Consider the following 19,539-nt stretch of genomic DNA (forward strand, 5'->3'; position numbering starts at 1 on the left):
AATTAACTGTTGTGAGATAGAATAACATTTGGTATGGAAATGGAGACAAGCCATCACTGTAGACCACTTATTTTAAAAACTGGCATTAAACAACAGAAAGAACTAAGATCATAGCTAAAAAGGACAGCTAGATCAAATAAAGGTTGAAAGGGCAGCTGTATTTTGGTTTTTGTTTGTTTGTTTAACTAGACAACTCTGGGCACGATTAAGTGCTAAAGTTAAACCAGTTTGTCTACTGTCAAAAGTCAAATTGTTAGTTCTATGACATTTAAGGACCTTGTGTGTCGTGTTTCTAGATATCATATCCCAGGCATGGCACACAGCAGATGATTACTATAAATACACTTATTCCAAAAAAAATTATAAATCCATGTTTCAGTTGCAGTGTTTAATCCTATATCTTCTACCAATTGAATGCTGCACTAAATGTTCATTCATTATACAAATATTTATATACTACCTATTATGCACTAGGTACTATTCTGAACATAGCAATAGACAAAATTAAAATGCCCTTCCTCTAATGGGAAGAACTGAACACACACTATACATTTAAAGTAGGAGATGCAAGGAGTAATAGATCCTAAAAACAATACAGAAGCACAAAGATGAAATTTTTACTCTTAGTAGAAGTGCAAATAATATTGTATGTAGAATGGTCATGGAAGACCTCTCTGTTTAGATGTTATCTATATAAGAAAAGTCAGGCAAATAATCAAAGAACACTGTGGATAGATAAGACCTGAGAAAGAAAAGTACTTAGAGGGTAGTGAGGAAGAACAAGGTAAGCATTCAGGCTGAAGTAAAGGAAACAAAGGAAAGAGTAGGAGAACCAAATGCAAGATATCCATAGTTCATCTATAATTAGAACAGCACTTAATCATTTATAGATTCTTTCACACATGAATAGGTTTTAAATTAATACAAGGGGGAAAAATTACAAATATTTCAAATTGATTACCCTGAAAAATTTGTTTGGTATTTTTCCTTATATAACCAAAGAATTCTACTTATTTCAATAATGCAACATATTATTCCATGAGTTAAAAGTACTTTGAATTCTTAATATTATTAACATCCATGAATCTCAATGATGATACAACTTACAGAAAGTGGCATTTTATTAAGTAGATGTGACTATTCTTTCTAACTAAGTCTACTGGAATAGCCTGTGGACAAGATTTCAGCTAGACACAGTGACTAACTCTAACAGTCACATGTTAAGAACAATACAAATTAGTGTAATTCTAATTTTCTAATTGTGTCCTTTTCTCTCTTATCTGCCAATAAATTAGTATGGTTTAAAATAATTTACCAGGCTGGGATTGTTGCTCAGTGGTAGAGTGCTTGCCTAGCATGTGTGAGGCCCTGGGTTCGATCCTCAGCACCACATAAAAATAAATAAATAAAATAATTTACCTAAGTGGGGGGTGAGACTCAGAGACAGCACATGCTTAGTACAAGCAAGTCCTCAGTTCAATCCCAAGCACCAAATAAATTAAATTAAATAATTCAATGGTTTCCATATGCCATAGTACCCACCACAGGTTAATATATAATATAATAGAAAACAGATTCCATTAAAAGTCAAGATATTTTTCATACTAGTATTTTTTGTTTAGTAATGCTAAGTAAAAATAAGTAAAAACAACAATAGAAATAAAACATTTTAGTATCAATAAAACAACTCTATACTAGAGATAAAAGACTTATAGAGGACATGGTTTGTGGGAAGCAAAGTGATTAGCAAAATGAAGCCAAATTTCTTCCAAGAAATTTTTAAAAACAAGTGTTAAATTTCTTTTCATGAAATAGAAATACTGAGAAAACAAGGCAAATGTACACTTGAAAAACAGAGAACGTGCCTACAGTTATATAAGCAATGAAAATAAAACGAATAAAACCCCAGCATTAAATATACCACAAAATGTGTACTTTTAATCCAGCCAAGATGGTTACACCCACTCCTATTAGGAAAACTGAGACAAAATGGGAAACTAATGAGCTCAGCTGCAGGGGCTTGTTTGTTTTTTTAATTTCATCCACTTGCTCAAAACGTAATTTCTATTTTACCCTAACATCTTTTGTTGGATATAAGGGGAATCAAATGTTCCCAAACAAGAATCTGAATAAGCTCTGAAAATGCATAATACAAGCTTCATTGTTCTAATGCACATCTGCTGTATTCTGTCTGAACATTTTTGACAGGTTTAAAGAACACAAATGTTTTGCTAGTGCTGATAAACAGATCATGGGGGTGAAAAGAATTGTTGGGGTAGGGGAAGATCTGTTTTTTGAGGGTGCCTTGTTAAGCAAATGTGGGGACATATACTTATGCACTTGACCATGGTATGGGGAAAATGTGGCTCATTATGAAAGGACCAATAAAGTAAAGCCCACTGATCAAAATAAACAATTTTATCAGGAAATTTGCTATTTGGAATAAGTAAATAAGCTATCCTGCAAACCTCTCAGACAACAAAAACAAAAAACAAAAAACAAAAAAAACCAGTCCTGAACATTATGCTAACTTCAGCAATTAAAAAAAAATCTCAAAGCTAAATAGAATCCAAAAAGGTTACAAGAGAATGGATAAAGTAGCAAAAGTGGCAAAATTAGTGTTTGTGAAAAACTAGTTCACCATGCAAATCAAGGATCTAGATGAATATAGATATATTCAGTATTCATTTTCAGTTTTAACTGGCTATATTTAGTACTGTTTGTTTTGCTCTGATTGGAGCTTGAATTTAATGAGAAACAAAAATGAGTAAAATTTTCATCAAATTCAACTGCAATTCTGGTTTAATTTTTAAATAATGTTCAATTTCAGGTCTCAGGAAAAATGTAAGTCTGATTCCATGACAACGAACAGTAAGGTAATGGACATCCATCATGAAAATACCAAGCCTCAGTCCAATATCTAAAAAGGACATGTGATTTTGTAGGTTATCAAACAAACAAAACTACAGTACAACAAAAGAACTGGAGAGTCTTGGAATTTGCTTAAGCTACAGAGCATGATCTAGAATTCAGACAAGTATTAGTGACATGTATAAAGAATTCTAGCTAGATTTTTTAGCTTAACTAGAATTGAAATTTGAAGACAAATTTATGAAAACAATTTTAAAACACTTCTGTTTACACTACAAAATTTTATTAAAGATAATTCCAATCTATATGAGACACACAGAACTACCTAAAACAAATGAACTTGTTTTTTCTCTATTCCATTTCCATTAATAATATACCACTTATTAGAAGTTCCAAGTCTTAAGAATTTCAGCATCAAGTTTCAGTATCTTTTCCCCAACAACCTATTCAATCTTAACTAGTCACAAAGTCCTAATACCTTTGACATTTGTCCTCTTAGCTCCAGTCTCATTTTGAAGACATTAAATACTGCCTTTATTAGTCTCCTACAATTGCACCCAAACTGGTCTCCCTGCCTCTAGCTTCAATTTATACCAATACATCTTACAAACTCTTATCAGATTAGAGCTGTAAAGGATAGATCATGTCATGCCACACCTCAAAACTTCTAAGGGGTTCCTGCTGATTACAGAATAAAAGTCCAGGCTCATTACACATCATTCAAAGTCCTGCTCAATACAGCTTCAATCCCTTTCCAACATCACTTCCCATTATTCTCTTCTATTTCACAGTATAGGTACTATATCCTATGGACAATGAAACTGTTATTTCTTGGACCTGGCCTGTAATTTCTGCCCTACTTCATTGTCTCTGATTAATGAACTCCTCTACTTAAAGTAATAATCCCAAACTTATCCAATTATTTAGGGTGCAGTTTAATTGTCACCTCCTTCATGATGCCTTCCCCATTCCCCATCTATATGTAAACTCCTCCCTCAATGAACACTCACAGAACCTCGTGAATTCATCAAGTAATACTTCACACTTTATAATCTGGCTCTTTACAAAGAGACCTCTCTTACTGTATTTCTTAGGGAAGAGAAATAGCCACAAGGGGAAAATTCCTTAAGGTAAAATACCTGCAAAGTTGTGCACTTGTATATACGCATATGTATACATGCTGAATGCTTAAATCAATGAGTATACATATTATAATATTAATAAAGAGGTATAAACATCAATAAAACAGCAATGATGACAACACACCTAGTATAATATGTTCCACTAATTTGGAACTAAACTCTGATCCAAATTTAAAGAACCGGTATTGTAAAGTAACTAGGTTCTCACGTTAGCGTATTAATGTTGATACCAGGGGGAAAAATCAAATCTCTAATTTTTGTAACACAAAACTCAAACACCAAGACATACTATTTGTTCTACATATATTATTAGCAATTTTGTTTTCTAACTGAACTAAGTTGAGAAGAAAGATGTTAACAACGTTTTGAAATAACAAAAATAATTCTTCCTTACTTCTAGCAAGCCTTGGAAACTTTTTTTTCAGTTTCTTCTTTAATGGATTAAGTTCAGGCATTATTTCTGGAACAGCTACATAAAAGTCTACTTGAATTTCATCATCCAAAATCTGAAAATCAGAGGGAAAAAGAAAATAACCTTAGATTATATGAAAAGCTTTATCTTTTGGAAAATAGGTAATGTCCATTCTGGTTTAGAAAAGAGACATTAAGCACAATTCTTTTCTTCAAATGCAAGCATCGTATGAATACATTTACCAATTAAGAAAACAATTAGAAGCAAAACATTTTCTTTTAAATACAGACACATTCATTTTTTTAAAAAAATATTTAATTGTTTTAATTCTTCCATGAAATTGTGTTAGGTAAAAAGGCATTACAAGCAAGAATATAGCACCAATACGTACACAACTCATATAACCTCACAAAGCAGAATTCATGTCTGTTAAAACTGAAGAAACAAGCTGATATTTTTGCAACAGATCACATGTAAAATTAATAATCACCAGCTGCCAAACTAACTAGCAACCACTAGCTTTATAAATTTAGAGCATCAAGAGAACTGAATCTATAATTATTTTCACTAAGAACTGAACTAAAATTTTCCTTGTCACCAATAACTAAAAATAAAAGATGTGGGGGGTAGTCAAAGACAAGTTCACTTACAGTTTATTAACCATATTCTATTTCCATTCTCAGAGCAGGAGATTAGTATTCAATTTTTAAAGATCTTTTTATTAATTCAGGCAAGCACCTAACTATTAAACTACTTACTACACTGTGCTCCACTTCAAAATTTAGTTGATTATAAAATGAAACAACTCTTGAACAACAGTGACTGGGCAACAAGTATTTCACCAATTTTTGTTTATTTTCTGTTTTTGCATGAAATCTTACCACATATGCTACTCAAAGCCTTGGTTTGGGGTTAAATGGAATCCAAACAATTTGAACTTTGATAAAAGTAAGCACTGATTCTAGAATTTTAACTTCCTGTTACTTTTTTTTTTTTTTTTTTTACAAATTCTTTACTCCTTAAATAACATACCGGGCTCTCCTTTACAATAACTTACGTTACATGAGTACTTCTCAAGTGCCATGAATTCTGCTAAATATGGTTTAGTTCATCCAATCTTTACAATGACCTTTCCAGGCAGGTACTAATATTGACCACATATTCCAGATAAAGAAACTGAGGGCTCAAGAAGGACAAGTTAGTTTCTGCACTCCTAAAGAGTCAGAGCCAGAATTCAAATACAGATCAAGTGATTTTAGAAAAAGTATTCTCAGCTTTGGAAATAGGAAAGCAGAGGCAATTCTGAAAATGTCAAAAAAATTGTACGTAAGTTTTCTACTTAAAGACCTTCCAATACTAATTCTGTGACATGTTCCTTTAAATTAAACTTAATATTATATTTGAAAGTTATGCCATAATTAACCTTAAGATCACATCTTGGAATAATACAAATCTGTGGATGAAAATTATGCTCTAGAGACAAGTAAAAACATGAAATTACTTTCAAATCTCTCAGAGCCAAGCATATTTGTGATACTTCAAAATAAAATTTAATAAAGTTCTTATCTAAGAAACTGAAAAATTAGCAATTTTATTCTAGTTTAAATTTTGTAAGAGTTATGTAATTACAGTATACTAATTAAGAAATACAGGAACAGGGTTAGGGATGTAGCTCAATGGAAGAACACTTGCCTAGCATACATAAAGCCCTGAGTTGAATTCCCAGCACCACAGAAAATAAATTAATTAAAATAAAAATATAGAAACACATTTGAAAATCGCAGCCATGATACTATTTACACAACTATGTAGAAATTACTTCACAATCTGAATATCTTCTAAAAATAATACAGGCAAGTTTTTTTAAAAGACACCATGGGGTAACTTGCAAGAATATGCTGGTTAAATTACTTGTCAAATGGCACACTCCTCTCATAACAGATCCACCACTGGAGTCCCCAAAGAGAAATGCTGATACCTGTAAATTTTATATACCAAATAACTTCAAAGTGTATATGGTTTCTTTATTTGGGTTATTTTTTCAAATATGCTTCCTATGCTGAACTTAAGGCTATATAAAATACTTTCTATTCCATTATCATTTCTTCTTTGGTAAGTAAATTAATTTCTTAATTAAATTTGAGAACTGGAGGAGTGGCTATGACAGTTCTACAAGATACCTTGTGCTTGCAGGAAGAAAACAGATGAAAGGTAATACATGAATGTAATATGAAGAGTTAGTTATCTGACTTAAGAAATCAAGATTTACTCTCAAACCCCAAGCATTCATGATATATTTATTTTTAAAATAAACATAAAATTTAAAATTGATAAACCAGAACTAATCAGGTACTAACCTCTGACTTGGTCTAGAACCTTTGTTAAGGCATATTCTCATTTCTGCTGGTTCTCCTGCAAAAACTTACTTTGAAGATTCTACTTAAAAATTTATATAATCTCCCTCAAAGTTAGAATACTATTGGAGTGGGAAAAAAAATAAACTATCAGCACTGTCATATATTCCAAAGGATGAGATCGGTTAAAAGTTCCCCAGATGAAAATCTGGATATGGGACAAAGGATAAATTTTCAACTCAGTTTTTCCTATGACACCTCTCCCCGAAAAAAAATTCATAATCTAAATGATTATCTTTAGAAGATGAGCTTTTAGAGAACATTAAAGAATCACTCATATTTCCAGAAATACCTATGTACCATTTCTGCCTCAAAAAAATGTTGTTCTTTTCAAAAATGCTCCATAGGCTCTGTTATTTTCTATTGGCAGTCTACATAATCATTTGTCTGCTACCATGTTGAGCCTCTGCCACTCAGAACTGAGTAGGGAGTAAAAGTTAAGAGGAACCAAAAGCCCATATTATTGAGGTCAGATCCTATGCTTTTTTTTTAAATTATGTTTTTATTTTTACAGACTGCATTTTGATTAATTTTACACAAATGGGGTACATCTCTTCATTTCTATGGTTGTGATACTATGCTTTTCGATCTATCACACTTTCACTCCAAGAAAGCAAAACAAATATTTGATCTTTAAAAGATGAATAAAGTCAGGCACAGTGGCACACAACCATAATCCTAGCTACTCAGGAAGCTGAGGCAGGAGGATCACAAATTCCAGGTCAGCCTGGGCAACTTAGCAAGACCCTGTTTTGAAATTTAGAAATAAGCCAAGCACAGTGGCACACTCATATAATTCCAGCAACTAGAGAGGCTAAGGCAGGAGGAACACAACTTCAAGGTCAGCCTCAGCAATTCAGCAAGGTCCTAAGCAACTTAGAGAGACCCTGTCTCAAAATAAAAAATAAAAAGGTCTGGGGATGTAGCTCAGTGGTAACCCCTGGGTTCAATCCCTAGTACCAAAAAAGAAAAAAACAAAAAACAAACTCTATACCAAGAATGCAAATAATCCAATCGAATAATGGGCTAAGGAAATGAATAGACACTTCACAGAAGATCTACAAGCAATCAACAAACATATGGAAAAATGTTCAACATCTCTAGTAATAAGAGAAATGCAAATCAAAACCACCCTAAGATTCCATCTCACCCCAATTAGAATGGTGATTATCAAGAATACAAGCAACAACAGGTGTTGGCAAGGATGTGGGGAGAAAGGTACACTCATACATTGCTGGTGGGGCTGCAAATTAGTGCAGCCACTTTGGAAAGCAGTGTGGAGACTCCTTAGAAAACTTGGAATGGAACCACCATTTGACCCAGCTATCCCACTCCTTGGCCTATACCCAAAGGATTTAAAATCAGCATATTACAGAGATACAGCCACATCAATGTTCATAGCTGCTCAGTTCACAATAGCCAGACTGTGGAACCAACCTAGATGTCCTTCAATTGATGAATGGATAAAGAAACTGTGGTATATATACACAATGGAATATTACTCAGCCATAAAGAATGATAAAATTATGGCATTTGCAGGCAAATGGATGAAACTGGAGAATATCATGCTAAGTGAGATAAGCCAATCTCAAAAAACCAAAGGAAGAATGATATCACTAATAAGTGGATGATGACACATAATGGGGGGTGGGAGGGGTTAGTGTTAGGGTTAGAGTTAGGGTTAGGGAGGGGGGCAAGAATGGAGGAAGGAAGGACTATATAGAGGGAAAAGAGGGGTGGGAGGGGTGGGGGGGAAGGGAAAAAATAACAGAATGAATCAAACAACATTACCCTATGTAAATTTATGATTACACAAATGGTATGCCTTTACACCATGTACAAACAGAGAAACAACATGTATCCCATTTGTTTACAATAAAAAAAGGAAAAAAAATAAAATAAAATAAATGAAATAATGATTAAAAAAAAAAAAAAAAAACAACCCTCATGGACAAAACAGAAGTGGGGGGAAAAAAAAAAGACCACATTATAAATCAAATACAATCAACTTCAGACTGTTTAGTTTTTTCTTAGCTTGATTTTGAGACTGAAAAAAAGAAAGTTTTTCCCTGCTCTATAAAAAGCCCTACTAACAATTTATCAAAAGATATGAGCCTGGTATTCATGTTCAACATGTAATAAATCAATGGATGGCAAAGACAACAGAACATCTCCATAGCTAACGAACATGAAAACAACACTGTACCTTCTGAATCAGATTAGTTCCTCCTGCAAATGCAGCTCCATTTTCTTCTGCTATTTTAATCTCTGATGCATTCTACCAAAACACAACAGCATGAACATCAATCTTTTTGAACAACTTCAGTATATTTTTGAAGATTCTGTCAGAAATAATCATCATTCCAAATAAAAATCATGGTTTTATTTTGACCATTTATTTGGCCATTAATTTTCAATTAAATGTATCGGATATATGACATTTATAACAAGTTTAGTTTGTATGTCTTTAAAGTTTTTCTTGACAGACATATAATGAAATACACCAAAATGGTATATTAGAAGCCTGCTAAATGGTAGGTTCCACCTTTATCAATATATTACCTTCTAAAAGTAAAAGGCTAAAATATATTTAGCTCTGCTAACTTAAACAGAAACATTTTCTAAAACTAATATGAAGAGGAAAATATTTTCAATTTAAGAACTCAAAAATTTATCAGGTGTCTGAAAATTTCAAAAGAAAAATAAACAGTATTTTTTTTTATATATTCCATTTATACCATTTGGTTTTACTGTGAAAATGTTTCAATCTGTTAGGTATTAAAGTTTTGTGGCATTCCAATAAGCATATTCCCCACTTTTTTTGGGAAGAAGTAGTTTCTTCCTTGAGAGAAAGATAGAAAAAATGAAAAAATGCCTCAAGTTTGAAATTTATATAGAAAGGAATCAAAACACAAAACAAATATATTATAAACAAATGTTAATAATACAAAGAGACCTTTTTGTATTATTAAAAAATCCATTATTAACAAAGAAATGTAGATGGATTACTACATTTGTTATATACTGACTTTCCTGACTTTCTAGACTAGATAGTTTTAGAAAATATGGTTTCTGAGGTTCCCCTACCCCTAAGTGGTCCTCTTGCTTTAAAATAATCCTGTTGTGCAAAGGAAGAAATTTGAGTAGTAAGAAAGAATTACACAAAATAAATTCTATATTTCTCTTCAGTTTCTTGTGAGAACTATGTGATGGATTAGTAATGATGAAAGAAATATTCTAGTTTAGCTCTTTCTCAAATTAGTTTAGCTCTTTCTCTTTCTTCTTAGTAAATAAGTCATCTGCTTTGAACTCTAAATGGGGAAAACAAGACTTGGGTGAATACCTAAATGTTCTCCATTTATTCAGTTATCCAAATCACTGATTTAATGGGATTTCTAAAATAAATTAAATGATACAATAGATGACAAATTACTCACCCCAGTAAATACAGCAACTTTATTGATTTCTGATGCAAATGGGTATGGAAAACTAATAACACTGGCAAACGGCTCCACTTTTTTCTAAACAAACAATGAGAAAAATAATTATAAAAAGTTGGCTTTTTTCTATTATCTCTCACTTTCAAATAAAAAACAGAACTGACATGTTTTTCATTCTTTAATTCTTAGATTACAATTACAATGGTTTCTTAGAACCATTCTTAGATTACAATTTAAAGCTCAAGAAACTATATGTCCTTTTTAAAAAACCAAAATAAAAATCTAAAACTCTCTTCCCAGCTCCATACTCCTATGGCACTTGCTTTTATCTCTTTATCATTCACCACAGTCTCTCAAATATTAAGTGGTATGTTTGTATTTCTTTAAGGCCCCAGCACCTAGTATGATGTTTACCATATCATAGATGTCAACAGATGTTTCCTACCTTAAGTTGAAATTGTTTAAAAAACATCTAATTTTCTGACACAGTCAAGAAAAACATGAATACAGGTATACAAAATGAACAACAGAAAATATCCAGTTCATCAGTTCAGTAGGTCACCCCTAATTGCCATCAATGCTCTAAAAAATTAGGTAACAGAAATCCTATTTTGTAATAACCTGGACCACCATCACTAAACATATGAATTAAATGTTTGGGAAGTTAACCAGAAAATCAAAAATAAACAATGGCATGTATTTGAGGCATTCTAATACAGGTAGGATTACATATAGGATCTCAATTAATTTATTCCATCGTTTTGGTCAAGGATATTTGTAGAACTAAAGCTCAGGTCTCTTAGGGAGACTACATGGAAATAAGTTATAGGCCCTTCACAATTTTGGTCAAGTCTTAAGGTTTGGGGTGGGAGGAATTATTCTGCTAATAAAACTGAATGAAACATTACATTCTTTTGAGTACAGACATCCTCCTGGGGGCGGATTTCTTTTCTGCTAAGAAGGCTTTTTATTAATTTTCTTTTTTAAAATTTATATTTATTTATTTATGGGGGGGGTAGTTTTATTTGTTTGTTTACGCAGTGTTGGAGATTAGTCCCAGGGCTTCCACATGCTAGGCAAGTACTGTATCACAACCCTATTTTTTAATTTATTTATTTAGTCAGTTAGTTTTACTAAGTTGTCACTAAGTTGCCCAGAATGACCCTGAACTTGGGATCCTCCTGCTTTAACCTCTAAGACATATGCCTGCACCTGGCTAAGAAGGCATAAATTCTTAAGCACATTTTATATCAGTCATATAACATTATTGACAGGCATTCCTTTGCCATTAACATGTCACAACTGGTTTCAGTAAATTTTTCAGTAGTAAGCAATCATGATAACAGCATCCCGAATATTGGCTTGTTATATACTCTATGAGATTAAAAAAAAAAAGCTTTGAGATAATGACAGTATATTTTTAATGTCATTTACTTATAAATAACTTACATATACAAAAGAAGCTTGGTCCTACAAGGCATTGTTATGAACTACTTTAATGGTTGAGAAACGAATCATCTATACTACAAAACTTTTAAGATGAAGAACTAAGAGTAACACTAAGATACAAAATAAAAATTATAACATGACTGGTATAAACTGTTTCTAATGAAAACTAAGAATTGAGACAAACCTTGGTTCAAATCTTAACTCTCCCCCGTCTCTATGACCTTGAGCAAGATACTTCATTTTCTGTTTCCTCTTCTGACATCATAATAGAATTAAATGAGAAAATAAGTGCAAAACATTTAGTACTGTGACTGATACACAGAAAGTTTTCAGTAAATGTTATTAATAAGTATTAAATCCTTTACATGCATTATCTCATTTAATCCTCAATAGAACCAAACTAAATATTTTATCTCTCTTCATAAAGAGATGAAAAAACTGAGATTTAAAGAGGTTAAGCAATAAATCCAAAGCCAAAAAGCAAAGAAGTCCAGGGTCAAAATGTGGCGATAGTGGGCTTGGGTTGTGGCTCAGTGGTTCAATGTTTGCCTGGCATGTGTGAGACACTGGGTTAGATTCTCAGCATTGCATATAAATAAACAAATAAAGGTCAAAAAAAAATTTTTTTCAATGTGATGGCAGGATATTGGGTCTATACTGTAATTTGATTCCAGAGCCTATGCTCTTAAAAATCATGCTGTACTGCTTCCTGCTAGTGCTTTCTTTCTGTTGCTTTGCAGGTTGTTAAGCTGTATTAAGAAACTTAAATCTTAGAAGATTTATGGACCAAAAAAGACATCGTAGGACAAAATTTCTAAAAATGTTAGATTTCTTAAAAAGAAGTTTATCAAATTTAGGGCTGTAACAGACCTCAAAACAAACCTGGAGTTATAAACGTAATTCTTCTGAAGAATTCCAGTACATAAACATAAAAAGCAGAGAGGCTCTGATTAAAGCACGAGTGAGGAGCTTGGTACCCAACCCATGCAAACTTAGTCTCAACCTAAGACTCTAATAAACACATTTGAGTTAATCCAAAACCTTCATTTACAAAGAAGGAATATGACACCAAGATAGCTTAAGTCATTTTCCAAAGTTACAATGATATCTCAATTTTAACACTACTTTTGTTGAAATTTATACTAGTCACTCTTTAGAGGAACTGGAGATATCTATTCATCAATTCTCCACCATGTCTTACATAGTCATATATTCAATATTTCATATTTCAGTATTTCATACCTGGAAAATTTTAAAACTAACATTTTTCATGATGAAGTATAGAAAGAGCATGAGGTTTTCTAAAAATCATTGGGGAGACAAAAATTTTAAAAACTAAGAAACATCAATTTATATAGCCACAGTTCACAAATAAACATTTTATTGGGTCTACATACCTTTTTCCCCAGTGCCATATCCAGTGTCAAGTCAAGATAAACTCCTTGCTTTGGATTAGTAAAGTCCAAAATTTGAAATTTCTTAAGTAACTGAACAGCTTTCTCCAACTCATATATCTGCCTTGGGTATAGGCGTTTTAAATAGACATCATCCTCAGGTTCACCTTCCATGTAGGGATATGACTTTATTCTTTCTATCTCATCCTTTTTTTCATCTGATGCTTTTCCTTTGGTATCTTTTTTTGTTTTCTTTGCAGACCTTAAAAAAATGTTATCAAGATCAGTTATGTTAATATTCTAAGAGGTTTTTTGTTTTGTTTTGTTTTGTTTGTATAGGGAATTGAACTCAGGGGCACTTTACCATTGAGCTATATTCTTAGCCCTTTATATTTTTCATTTTGAGACAGGGTCTTGCTAAGTTGCTGAGGACCTTGCTAAACTGCTAACACTGGTCTTGAACATGTGATGTTCCTGCCTCTGCCTCCAGAGCCACAGTGTTTGCAGGTGAGCACCACAATGGCTGATCCTAGGAGATTTTTTAAAGACCAATATACCTAGGACAGAGAAAACTAACAAAAGAAAGTTTATTTAATTCAAAAGCATAGACTGCTTTATTGTTTTTCTAATTGAACAAATATTAAGTGAACTTTTCTACTGTTGACAGTGAAACTTAAAGAATTGATATTGCTCTCCAGAAACTTACAGAGGAAGAGAAGACAGGCATGCAAACAGATAATTTCAATTTAATGTGATAAGTACTAGGAAAGTGTTATCACGGTCTTAGGAAAAGAAACAACCCATTGTAGGAGAGTATAAAAGAGTGCTAGAAGAGATGACCCCAGACTCAATTACTGAGGAATAAGGAAGTTAGCCTGGATAAACACCCCCAAGAAATAAAACATATTCACACAAAAACTTGTGTACAAATGTCCCTAGCAATGTTATTCATTAGCAGTCAAAGGGAATAAACAACCCAAACATTCATCAACTGATGGATACATAAAATGTTGTATGACCATATAATGCAATGTTAATCAGCAACAAAAAGCAATCAAGTACTGATACACCCTACGATGTAGCTTAACCTTAAAAACATTATGCATTTATACAAAATATCAAAAACGGGCATATCAAAGAGAGTAAAAGTAGATTTAGTGGTAATCTAGGTCTGAGAGGGGTTGAGGGAACGCAGTGACTCCTAATGGGGATGGGGTGTTTGTGGAGAATAATGAAAATGTTCCAAGTAAGTGACCACATGCTGCATACTTGTAACCCCAGCATCTTGGGAGTCTGAGGCAGGAGAATCACAAGTTCAAGGCCAGCCTGGGTCTTGCTTTTGAGATAAGCAAGACCTTATCTCAAAATACAATTTTAAAAAGACTGGAGATATAGCTTAGAGGTCCAGTGCCACTAGATTCAATCCCTAATACTGTAAAAAAAGAGAGAGAGAGAGAGAGAGAGAGAGAGAGAGGGAGAAAGAGAGATTAAGTGATTCTAATGATGGTTGCACAACTCCATGAATATACTAAAAACCACTGACACTGTAAATTATATCTTAATATAACTGCTATTTAAAAAATAAGAGCCATGCAAAGAAACAACATAATAAAAAGCATTGAGTCATGAAATAAAATGGTATACAAGTGGAGCTATTATAAGTTCTATATGATCAGAGCAATAGTTGGCAAACTTTTTCTATAAAGGACTAGATAGTCGATGTTTCAACTTTGTGAGTCATATGGTCTCTCTCGCAATGACTCAATTCTGCTATTGTGCAAAAGCAGCCATAGGCAACACATGAATAAGCAAAGCTATGTTCCAATAAAACTTTATTTATAGACAATGAATTTGAATTTCATAGTTTTCCTGTGTCACAAATATCATTGTTCTGTATTTTAACCACGAAAAACTGTAAAAAATCATTCTTAGCTTGTAAACTGTACAAAAATAAGTGGTATATCAGATCAGGCCCACTGGTCACAGTTTGCTCACTATTGGGCAAAATAGAAGGCAGAAAACAGTATAAGATGAGGTTGGAAAATCTACACCACAAGGGCTTCCTCTAAAGGCAAAGAGAAACCAGTGAACAAAAGGCTAAATTTCAAGGCTGCAATAAAAGAGATGGATCCAAAGGAAGCAGAATTGGAGACAACTAGGAAGTTACTATTTCCCTATCTTCACAAGGAGACATGAGAGCCTGAACAGAAATGGTGATAGTAACAAAGCTGGAAAAGATAGCAGAACAGAAAAATATTTACAAGGTAAATACTGAAGATAGGAAAAGGAGAAAGACAAGATTAAAATACTTCTTTGGTTTCTGGCTTGAGTGACGAGACATAGAATACTATCATTATCTAAGACCAGAAACAAAGAAAGCAAAATGGGTTTCTAGTAAAGGAAGCAGCTACAGAGATGAATGCAGCTTGGGATATACAGAGTTTGAGGGTAGGCTAAATTTATCAATTGCTCCATTGTTTTACCCCCCCTCTCCATTCAAGCCTCTGCTAAATGACTTTGCAGTACCTCCCACAAAAGGGATGAAATATATTTCCCTGCTCCTTGACTTAGCCGTGTAACTAGTTTTGACAGACAGAGAAAAGTAGAAGTGACAGCTTCTGTGTTCTCAGTTTAGGCCAGAAGAAGTTTCATATATTTCGACTAAGTTTGTTTTTCTGCCATTTTAATAAGAACATGCCTAAGCTAGCCCAAAGGTAGGAAGATGAGAGACAAGTGGAACAGAGCTGCCCCACAGAGCCCCAGGCTAGGTTAGACAATTCTCAGCTAACCTACAAACTCACTAATGCATAGCAAGCCCAGGTCTCAGACACAATCATTTGAACCTAACTTGAGTCAGCTGACCCATAGATGTGTTCATGGACAATGATAAATAATCATGGGGAGGCTTATTACTTAGAAAAAGCTAATAAGGTACTTACCAAATACCTAAGAAATATGTTTAATAAGTAATCGCAAGTAAGAGTTTGAAACTAAAAACAGAACTGAGGAGATATAATGTTTCAGCATTAATTCAAACCATAAATTTTTAAATTAGTAAAATAGTATTTCAGATATTTGTATTGTATGGTAGGCAGAATAATACACTCCAAAAGATACCCAAATAGTTTTGACATTTTCACATCTTAGACATTTTGTTTATTTTAAATAGGAGACATTATTTCTAAAAGAAGCTTTCCAGTCTCCTTCTGTTGGCTTCACTTCTCCCTTACTAAATATCAGGTAAAATGTGGTTTCTCCCGTTTGAAGATTTCAGGATTTTGTGGAGTACTTCCAAGATTCTAATTCCTAGAACCTACAAATACATCATCTTACATGGCAAAAGGGACTTTGTAGATGTGACTACAGTTAAGGATCTCAAGATGGAGAGACTATCTTAGACTATCCATGTGGGCCCAATCTAATCACACAGGTCAGAAATGTGAACCTTTCCCCTTACCCAGATACATAAGACAGAGGTGGAAAGAAGATGACACTGGAGAAATCAAATATGAATGGAATTCAGCCTGATGCTGGTTTGAAGATGGAGGAAGAGAGCACAAGCCAAGGAATGTGGGCAGCTTGTGGAAGCTGAGAAAGGCAAGGAAATGGATTGGGCCCCATAGCCTTGTAAAATACCACCAAACACCTTGATTTTTGCCCAGTACAACCTACAGAATTTTAGGTCAGAATTCTAACCTAAAGAACTATAAAATAAAATTTTAAAAATCTTTTATTTTAAGCCTCAAAGTTCGTGGTGATTTGTTATGGCAATAATAAAAAATGAACATGGGGGTCTATAAAATTTATGTGAAAGATATGGATACTAAACAATTTTTTAAAATAGATCTCAAAAACCAATTTAATATAATTCTATTCTCACTTTTAACACTTAATAAATCCTTATTACCACCAGTAATGAGAGTATCCTCCCAGCTAATGAGTAGTTCAACAGAATGGCAGATAATGACAATCCTCATTTTAATGGGGTGCAGGTGTACTTTTGGACTGACAAGTCTAAGCAAGTGCCCAATTGGATGGATTTAACATGTCTCAATAGCCACCTTAATAGTACTCCATAAAATCCTGAAATCTTCCAAAGTGCAGAAACCACATTTTTATCTTATATTTAATAAGGAAGAAGTGAAGCAAATAAAAGGAAAGCCTGTTTTAAGAATAAAGTCTCCTATTTAAAAATAAATAATATATCTTAGCTATAACCTCCAGACTTACTTTATATAAACGCTAATTTCACTACTAAATTTTCAGTCACAGTTGAATGAGTACATTTAATCTGCAATATGAAATTGCCAGTGACTAAAATGACTTCCTAAATTAATAAATATTTACAGCCAAGTGCAGTGGTGCATATCTGTAATCCTAGTGATGCAGGAGGATCACAAGTTCAATACCAGCCTGGGCAACATAGCAAGACCCTATCCCAAAATTAAAAATAAAAAGGGCTGGAGATACAACTCAGGGGTAAGAACCTCTGGGCAAAATCCCCAGTACCACAAAAAATAAATAGATAGATATTTACAAAAACCAAAAAATTCTGATACGTAATGAGTCTAAATGGTTATATAGCATTTATTTTATAATTCTAGCAATGTTTCAAAAAACATTTAAGGTGGTTCAGTGAAAAGTTCTAAGTTTCAAATGGAACACTATTATAGTATAAACAAAACAAAAATAGCATAACATCAATATAATAGATCAAATAATACTCTCAGAAAAACAGATTTGCTCAGTGGTAGAGCATGTGCTTTGCGTATACGAGGCCGTGGGTTCAATTCCTAGCACAGGAAGAAAGCAGGGAGAAAAATGCATTATTCAAATATCTAAAAAGCTTCAAATGAACAAACTCCTTCAATAATAGTTAATCTTACAGACCTACTGTCTATTTTCCACAGCCGCCCCCGGCCAAAAATTTTTATTCATAAGAATTACATTCAGAAGAACTTTGTTGTTCAAGCAATTAGGTAAGGCACTATCAGAAGGGTTTAAATTCTGTGATTTTTAGAATAAAATAAGTTACAAGAAAGGTTTGGGGGAAGGTAGAGGAAAACACCTGTCAGTCTTAAATCTAAGACAACAAAATTTAGCTGCAGTTACCTAGGTAACTAAACCACACAGATTAAATGAGTAATCAGAGACTGTATTCAGCTAATAACTTTCTCCCTGCCTCATCTGTCCCCTAACTTCAAAAACATGAAAAGAAAAATAATTCCATGGTCAAACCCCATAAAACAAGGGGAAGGAGAAAAAAAAAAAAACAGTACTATAATAAAGTTCACTTCAAGACCTTTAAACATCTATGACCCCAAGAGACCAATCCACATCCTTCCAATGCTGCAGAATCTTTGCATTGAGGAATTCTAGGGGCAGATAAGTTGGTGTGGAATTACACAACCTCAGTCCAATTAAACTGAACTAAATAGAAATAAAGGGAAAATGACTAGGGTATATTAATGAAATAAATTCACTAAACTCTCAGATGCTGGTTTATTCATTATCTTTGAAATCAAGCACATAAGTTCTGCTCCCATTTAAAATGTAAATGCTAGAAAGAGCATTAATAATGAGAAAAAAGTTGCATAAAATCAAAACTTTCCTTGATCTCATCACAGAGCTGAGATCATAGAGCTGGAATGCAGGCATTTTAGTAGCCTAAAATCCAAGAGTCAGCCCCACCACCATCTTCACCCTCCCTCTGGTCTCTGCTGTGATAGAGCATGAGAGGAAAGGCAAGTAAGAAAAAATTTTAGGGCTAACATGACAATATAAACCCCTGGGAAATGCAAACAGAAGGGGAGTTTACATTCAGTATGCAGGCCCCTTTCCACACTTCTACCAGGTGCCCCCAGGAAAGACTGGAGCAGGGCTGGAGACAGAAAGACTCCCCAGAGCATACAGGTAGGAGGAAAAGGTTCAGGTAAATATGCATAGTGTCTAAAAAGAGAAGGAAAAAAACAAAAGAACTTTCACACTGGAGGCAGGGCAGGGAAGAGTCCTGAGTCCAGTATCCTATACCAATATAGCTGAGAAGGATCAGGAAACATCCCCTCCGGAGCTGCAACAGATACAAACCATTGGGAAGAGGGATAGGAATGCTGAAAAGCCCTCTCCCCAAGGTCCAGCGGAACACTAATACTGAACACTAAGACTAGGTTTGGTACACAGAGAATGCCTCCTGCCACCCATCATCAACCTAGCAAGCAATGAGTAATAAGCAACAACAGTCTACTACGAGGAGAGGAGCAAGAGTATAAGCGTGCAGCTGCCCAGGGAAAGCAGAAAACTCAGCATGGAACAGAACACTGAGAAAAATTTCGCAGCAAGTTAGCTCCCAACCTAAGCACAAACTAATGGTTGGTGGTAACCACAGCAACCACGAAACCAAAACCTAGGTCAACCCCT

General features: G+C 33.8%; 1 protein-coding gene across 1 annotated transcript in view; it reads right to left on the bottom strand.

The window, feature by feature from the left end:
• Positions 1–19,539, bottom strand: part of Mrpl1 (mitochondrial ribosomal protein L1) — a 75,256-nt gene that overhangs the window by 43,180 nt on the left and 12,537 nt on the right. The window contains exons 3-6 of the mRNA XM_047565677.1: positions 13,126–13,384; positions 10,277–10,360; positions 9,046–9,117; positions 4,408–4,519 (exon numbers count right to left, since the gene is read on the bottom strand). Coding sequence (XP_047421633.1) covers positions 4,408–4,519; positions 9,046–9,117; positions 10,277–10,360; positions 13,126–13,384 — 527 coding nt within the window. The remainder of the gene's footprint in view (positions 1–4,407; positions 4,520–9,045; positions 9,118–10,276; positions 10,361–13,125; positions 13,385–19,539) is intronic.

This window comes from Sciurus carolinensis, chromosome 10 (genome assembly GCF_902686445.1).
Source record: "Sciurus carolinensis chromosome 10, mSciCar1.2, whole genome shotgun sequence".
In the NCBI taxonomy this organism is placed as follows: domain Eukaryota; kingdom Metazoa; phylum Chordata; class Mammalia; order Rodentia; family Sciuridae; genus Sciurus; species Sciurus carolinensis.